We start from the raw sequence: 7,803 nt of genomic DNA, 5'->3' as shown, positions 1-7,803 counted from the left end.
TCCGAACCTCACTTTTCCAGAGGAAACTCTTAGGAGTCTAAGACTCTCGAATTACTAGAATTAGTTTCGATCGTACTTGTTGAGAGAACATCGTTTATTTCCAGTTTAAACTACTAGAAAATCTAAAATCTTAACGTCTCTGCAAAATATGTGGATCAATTACACAATCTAACTATTATTACCCCACTTGTATAAATAAAAATCTGGTGTGGCGCACTCACACAACTTTCCTTGCCGTTATGAAAATTGATCACCTGACGCTAGTGTTCACGCGCATCTCAAGTCTACTTATAAGCAAAGATCTGAGTCAGCTGGTGACAGGACAATAACGCTGGAGAAACACAAGGTTTGCTATCTCTTCATAGTGAATCATTTAATAGAATCAACAGTTGCCAATAGTTTGCAATATTGGATAATCACATTTTCTCGAATTTAGAGCTTATTTTCAATTTTAGGTGAAAATGTTATCGAACATTAATTGTAGAGATTTTCATGCTCAATCTTTTCCACTTGATTTTTTTTTGTTTAAATTGTAACCGAAGCCTGATAATTGGGAATCTAAAATCAAACTTTGCATAGATGGGGTGGAGCTCCTGAAATTTTTACAGATATGGGACTTGTGGCAGTTGATTGAGCTTATCAATGACTATTTCAGGTATAAATTTGATCAAAATCGTTGGAGCCGTTTTCGAGAAAATCACGAAAAACCCTTTTTTTGACAACATTTTCGCCATTTTAGCCGCCATCTTGAATTGCATTTGATCGAAAATGTTTGTGTTGGATCCTTATATTGTAAGGACCCTAAGTTCCAAATTTCAAGTCATTCCGTTAATTGGGAGATGAGATATCGTGTACTGTACACAGACGCACATACACTCATATACACACACACACACACACACACACACACACACACACACACACACACACACACACACACACACACACACACACACACACACACACACACACACATACATACATACATACCAATACCCAAAAAACAGTTTTTTGGACTCAGGGGACCTTGAATCGTATAGTGGGGTACCTTAATTTTTTTCGGAAAGCAATACTTTCCTTACCTATGGTAATAGGGCAAGGAAAGTAAAAATATAAATCTGAGTACCCTTTTCAAATGATTCTGTCACGACATGTTTAGGCTACTAATGCCATTTTAAAACATGTGACAAAATAATTTAAAAGGTAATAATTAGTAATTTAGAACCTATTATGAAATCTTTTACAAGGTTTTCCATGCTTTGTTGGATTGTGCTACTTATATTAAACCATCTAATTACTAATTTAATTAATGATTACTAAAGTAAAGTAATACCAAAAGTAAAGTAATACCAAAAGTAAAGTAATCTAATTACTGATTTCCCAAAGAAACTTTTTCTTGATAACGACAATTTAATAAAATCAACAGATGAATAAATAAACAGCTTCTGCATCTACGATTTACTTCTATAATTTAACTTCCAAATTCAAATTCTGTATTAACTCTTTCAGCAATATTCTATTACAAAACTGTAATAACTCTCCTCTTCAACTTTTCATGTTCCGGCTACTAATGTCATTTTAAAACATGTCGTGACAAAATCATTTAAAAAGGGTTCTCAGATTTATATTTTTATTTACATTCAAAGGTATAAGCCATCAAACATTTATAGTTTTAAAAACAATAAAGGGTTCAATTCTACTCTGTTTATGGAGTTGTAAAATTTTCAGAAACTTGGTTCAAATGAACTTGACTAGTTTGTATAAAATGAGTTCGGACTTTACCTCTAGACTGAAAGTTGAGACTTGCGACTTCAGTGAATCGTACGCTACTTTTTGAATATTCAATGCCCAAGATTCTCTTTGAAGCCTTACAGTACTAAATTGTGAATAATGGTGGTTGAATCATGAATAGATTTACAATTTAGCATATCTGCTATTCAACGCTTCTAGATAACTTCATAAATACATTAAACTCCAGTTGTAGTTCACATTGGTACCGTTCTCTCATGTAAATCAATCCAATTCTTCCATTTATGGAATTGATCAATCGACGAACTTCTTCTCTCTTCACCATTGTAGTGCTGTTTATTCTATTGGAAATTACCTTGAACCTCTCGTTTATAAAGCCAATCCAGTTTGTCTATGGATCATTTAGATTGAAAGTCTGTTCTTGTTCATTTTCAGTGAACTCGTCTATAAAGATTGTAGGTTTTTCAAAATATTTGAATCTCATACAGCGATCCGTCATTCTACTGTTTGCATATATGAGTTTATAATATTGAACACTGGAATCTCATTCACAATCCATATTGCAATCCGTTCATTCTACTGTCTTTATTACATGAGTTTATAATATTGAACATTGGAGATTCAAAACTCCCATCCAAGAATCAAATACTTGTTGTTCGGACACTTCTATAAGGTAAGATACTTTTCAATATCAAAATCATTACTTTTTCTGTTGACACTTTCCATACAACCTGAGTTCAATGATAACTGAAGATATCGTAATTATTGGTGACGAAAAACATCAAAATTTTCATCATAGTATCAGTATATTTCATGGTTTGACAACCATGAAGATGGCGGACCTGCCGAAAGATCTCGTTGTCATAGTAAGGCTAGGCACACACCAGTTAGTCAAGACAAGACAAGACATGATCAGACACATACTTCACATAGTTGTCTATGAAGACATGTCTAATTGCAATGACTAATCAGTGTGTGTTGCGTCATAAGCAGCTATGTGAAGTATTGTGTCTGATCATGTCTTGTCTTGCCTTGTCAAACTGGTGTGTGCCTAGCCTTAGTCAATAAACTCATTTATTGAAAAATCAGACTGCAAGTCGTTCTTTTTGATAAACAGAAAAAGTGTTTAATAAGAAATATGCTTATGAGAGATTAAGTATCTTACATGTAACAATTTCAATAATTCTTCACTGAATCAGGAAAGTTGAAATTATTCGAAAAAACATTGAATTGCAACACTGTTACAATTATTTCCCATTTGATATCATCGATAATACTATTATTTACCTTTTTCCACTTCAAATCATCCAACTAAGCTACCATTCCCTTTTCAAGTTGCATTGGATCAACCAAGTAAGCTACCATTTTCTTGCATGTTCCATTGGAATTGCTGGAAAGAAACTTTATCAAGTACCATGGGAATTATGACTCCTATTATTCTACTGTATTCACCATGAAAAAAGTTTATTTATGAATGTATCAGTCAATAAAATTCAGTTAGCATAATTGAAGATTAATATATTCAAGCAATAGTTAAAAAAGTTGTTTTTCCTTTCTCAATCATGCAATGTAGATTATAATAATACGGTTGGGGGGGGGGGGTGTAGATAGCCTAAGCTAAGATTTCTTCCTTGAAAATTTATTTATCTATTTTATTCATTTACAATATCTCTGTGGAGACAACAGGTCGAAACCCACAACTGCCTCCTTAACTTAGATCATAATAATGTAAAAATACTATACATTATAATATATCATGAACATTCTCATGCATAATTAATTACATAAAGAAATTAATATAAAAATAAAAATATAAAAAATAATAAAGTAATTAAACTATTGAACTATTAAACTAAGTGATGATGCAAATTAATCATGCTGATGAGTGCGTCAATATCAAATTATTAATAAACCGTATATAAAAATAAACTAAAACTTACTATTAAGAAAGAAGAGTGCAGCCTAATGTTGTTTACTCTATTTCTAGATTTTCAGCAGGATAAGAAGTCGTTGTAAGTAACTGCGAGTATGAAGTGGTTGATACTGAATTCAGCTATTGTAGCTTTCTATTTATGTACAACATCCGTTGTGGAAGTGAATACCAAAAAACCATACAAGATCAAAATACTGGAACTCAATGGGACTCAAATCTCCAATTCTATTGGTGAGTTTTTTTTTCATTCGATTCTTTTCAGGCTGTGACCTCCAAAATACTTCGTTGTCACTTTTAAGCTGGGTTTACACCAAAGTTATTAACAAAATGTTAATAACTTAATCCTTATAGATTCTAGTAGATTGAACATAACTTATCATACACATGATGAACATATGTGTTTGTCAAATTCGGTTCAATCTAATAGAATCTATAAGGATTAAGTTATTAACATTTTGCTATTAACTTTGGTGTAAACTCAGCTTAATACTTTTTTGATAGGAATTTATTCTATTCTATTCTAATAATGAAGTAGAATTTTATTTTCTTCTATAATGAGAATTGGAACCGTTTTGGGTGGAAGCCTGTGGTACTTTTCTGTTAGTTGTGTAATTCTGGATGATTAAATAAATATTATTATTATTCTTTTCCAAGTTCGAAACATATAATAGCCAAACGTCTCTTGATAGTATGATGCGAAATTTTCATAAGTTTTTCTTTGAATAAATGGAGAAAAGTATGATGAATCATTTGAAGGCCCTCCGTCATATTTTATATTTTTCAAATAGTATGAAGAAGCTATGATAATTTATATTTCCAATAATGGAATTATTTATGTTATTTTTGTATGAAACCATATCAGTTCATTATAAACGATAATTTTTATTTGAAACCATCAAAATATTTATCTTAAAAAGCTAACCTAATGAATAAATAAATATTATAAAAATATTATTAAGTAGGAATGCTATTGAACTGCCTGAAAGTTCTCTATAGTGAAAATTCCAAGTCTATGGAAACAAGATGCTCGTTTAGCAAGTCAAGTTCTGAATAATTGATATCATCTCACTTTTTTCATTTCAATCTCATTCGTTTCGAAATATTGTTTTTCCTTCAATCTCTAAAATCTTCTTCTAAAGCTCTGCACACAGACATCGATTTTTGTTCGTACGATGTTTTGTCCTTATAAACTCTATTGGAGTAAACAGATGATGTTTGCCAAGTTCCTTTTAATTTGATAGAATTCATAAGGACGGCAAAAAAACGTACGAACAAACATTGATGTGTGTTCAGCTAGCCTAAGGTAATCTCCACAAAAAAGCTATATACGAATTTTATCAGTTTTTTCCTCTCATGCATTGCAGTATTATTTGAAATGTACATAGATAGCTTCGTAATAGGAAATATTTATAATCATGCTTCAAATTAAAAATTAAAAACACAAATTCAATGTGAATTTATATGAATGCTTACCTCTATGAATATCCTTATCCTACATAATATTAGTTTTTAACAACAGTCTTGAGAGTCAGCTGTCACCCGTATAGTTTAAGGCTGTGCAAAGGCTAAAATTTCCTGAAAATATCAATTTTCAAGATAGTTATTCAATTTACTAAAAATAACTTTTAGTTGAATTATTTTTGGTAAATTGAATAACTCTTCCAAAAATTGATATTTTCAGAAAATTTTTGTTTTAATAGATCAACAATACCACGAAGAATTCATCCTCTAAATCTCATGGATTTATATCGTACCGAATTTGAAATGTTCTGTCCCAAAAATTCAAACTTCAGTCGTTCTTATCTCAAAAAGTAATGATGTTTTTTTATTAGAAAACTTTTCCACTTTGATATAGGTTGATGATATACAAATCGAGAAACTTGGAAAAATATCACGAGTAGAAAGTTTATTTTTAGCCTTTGCACAGCCTTAAACTGGATCTATAACTCTATGGCCGTGAATCTCTGAACAAACTTGTAATTTGTAGTGGACAGTGCTTGCCACTTGCGAAAAACTTGGAAAAATATCACGAGTAGAAAGTTTATTTTTAGCCTTTGCTCAGCCTAAAACAACAACAAATCAATTCATTAATAAGGGTATATTGGAAATATATTGAAAAAGCAGATGAAATATTCTATTCTCTTCTTGCCTCCATCAATCTATCCTATTAGTCATACAAGTTGTATCAGAACACTTAATTCACATGAGCTACCTTATTAATATATTAAGTTGTATCAGATATCCTCCTTACAGAAAATTTTATTTCTAAAGGTACAGACGATGATCTCTTAAGAGAGATTATTTCCTCGGGAGATTGGTTGTTGAACTTTGACCTCAAAAGTTTATCGAAAATGGTGGCAACCTTCCACGACTGGCTGCCCGATGCCCTGGACTTCTACCTCAAAGCTCATGCTTTGTTTTTGAAAGTTATCACCTTCACGTTTGCATTTGCACAATTTCTATCTGTCAAGTCCAATAAATAATTTGTAATACATTAGTTCGTGTGGTATTTCATTCAACCAGTATAATATAGGAAATATTTTGGTCTACCAATATCATTTATGTCTTGGTTAATCTATAACATAATTGACCGAGCAAGTGAGTTCTAAGATTCAAGTCGACGGTTTGGCATTTCTTTTAATGTTTAAATGTTTATATGTTGCGCGTTTACGGCGATACGCGGTAATAGATTCTCATGAAATTTGACAGGTAAGTTCCTTTTTTAATTGTGCGTCGACGTATATACAAGGTTTTTGGAAATTTTGCATTTCAAGGATAATATGAAAGGAAAAAGGAGCCTCCTTCAGACGCCAATATTAGAGTAAAAATCAGACTATAGAATTATTCCTCATAAATCAGCTGACAAGTGATTATACAGATGTGTGGTGAAGCCAGTCTATTGCTGTGTTTCCATAAGGTATATAGTTTCAATGAGGTACTTGTGGATGAGAATACTGCGTGAGGTCTACTGGTCACAGAACTACTAGTAAAGGAAAGAGATGGCTTATACACGTACGGGATAGGAAATTCATGAATGACGTATCATCACGTCTGAACTACTGGACTGATTAGCTTGATATTTTGCATATAGATTCTTAATTTACCGAGGATGGTTATGGGCATGTTTCAAATTCTTCAAGATTTCAGTAGGTCAAGTTTTCAGTTTGTCAAGTTAGTAATTAGACCCTTGCGAGCACGGGTCACCTGATAGTCATTTATACATTTATAATATTCCAATGATCATTTCAGTGACCCTCGAACCACATGATACTTTGTAAACTATAAAAACTGGATCTACAATAAGCTAGTTTATGGCTGAAAATCATCATCGGAAATTTTAGTTAATTATGACAAAAACGAAGTTACATCTCATTTCAACCCATTTATGCCCACTAGCATAAATTCTGTTGCTCTTGTATTTAGTTTTAGTTTATCAGAGATTGACAATGGTTTAACAACTGAAACCGGTCTTTCTACTTTTAATAAAATCTGTGGTTTTTGATAATTTCTTAGTACTTTTATTTGATAATAATGCAATTATTAGTCAACCAACTGATCATAGAAAATTATACTGTAGTTTTCAAGTCGATTTCGGATTGCACTTAATTCCATAATTCATATTTCTTGAGAATTCTACCTCTTTCTATAATCTGCTGTATGTATAATTTTAGAGAGAATGCTAATAACAGCATTATATAAAAAGATTTAGAAACTTTCAAAAACTACAGATTTTATTTAAAGTAGAAAGACCGGTTTTGGTTGTTAAACCATTGTCAATCTCTGATAAACTAAAACTAAATACAAGAGCAGCAGAATATTTATACTAGTGGGCGAATACCGCTATTGGTCTAGGACATGAACGCCTGCCATTGGCCTAGCTAGACACTCTCCTCCCCAGGTGTCTACGTAGACCAATGGCAGGCGTTCATGTCCTAGACCAATAGCGGTACTCGCCCACTAGTATAAATTCTGCTGCTCTTGTATTTAGTTTTAGTTTATCAGAGATTGACAATGGTGTAACAACCGAAACCGGTCTTTCTACTTTTAATAAAATCTGTGGATTTCTACAATTTCTTAGTCCTTTTATTTGATATGAATAATTTCCACAATTTCAAATTCTC

General features: G+C 32.0%; 1 protein-coding gene across 1 annotated transcript; it reads left to right on the top strand.

Moving 5' to 3' along the window:
• Nucleotides 1-2,323: 2,323 nt before the first annotated feature.
• On the top strand, nucleotides 2,324-6,165 carry LOC120356631. Its single transcript, XM_039445587.1, has 3 exons — nucleotides 2,324-2,422; nucleotides 3,737-3,913; nucleotides 5,954-6,165. The coding sequence occupies exons 2-3, from the start codon at nucleotides 3,778-3,780 to the stop codon at nucleotides 6,163-6,165; spliced, it is 348 nt and encodes a 115-aa protein (XP_039301521.1). The 5' UTR covers nucleotides 2,324-2,422; nucleotides 3,737-3,777.
• Nucleotides 6,166-7,803: the final 1,638 nt, after the last annotated feature.

Source organism: Nilaparvata lugens, unplaced genomic scaffold, assembly GCF_014356525.2.
Source record: "Nilaparvata lugens isolate BPH unplaced genomic scaffold, ASM1435652v1 scaffold7340, whole genome shotgun sequence".
NCBI classification, from domain to species: Eukaryota; Metazoa; Arthropoda; class Insecta; order Hemiptera; family Delphacidae; genus Nilaparvata; species Nilaparvata lugens.
Note: the sequence above shows the minus strand (reverse complement) of the source record. Positions and strands in the feature narration are given on the sequence as shown.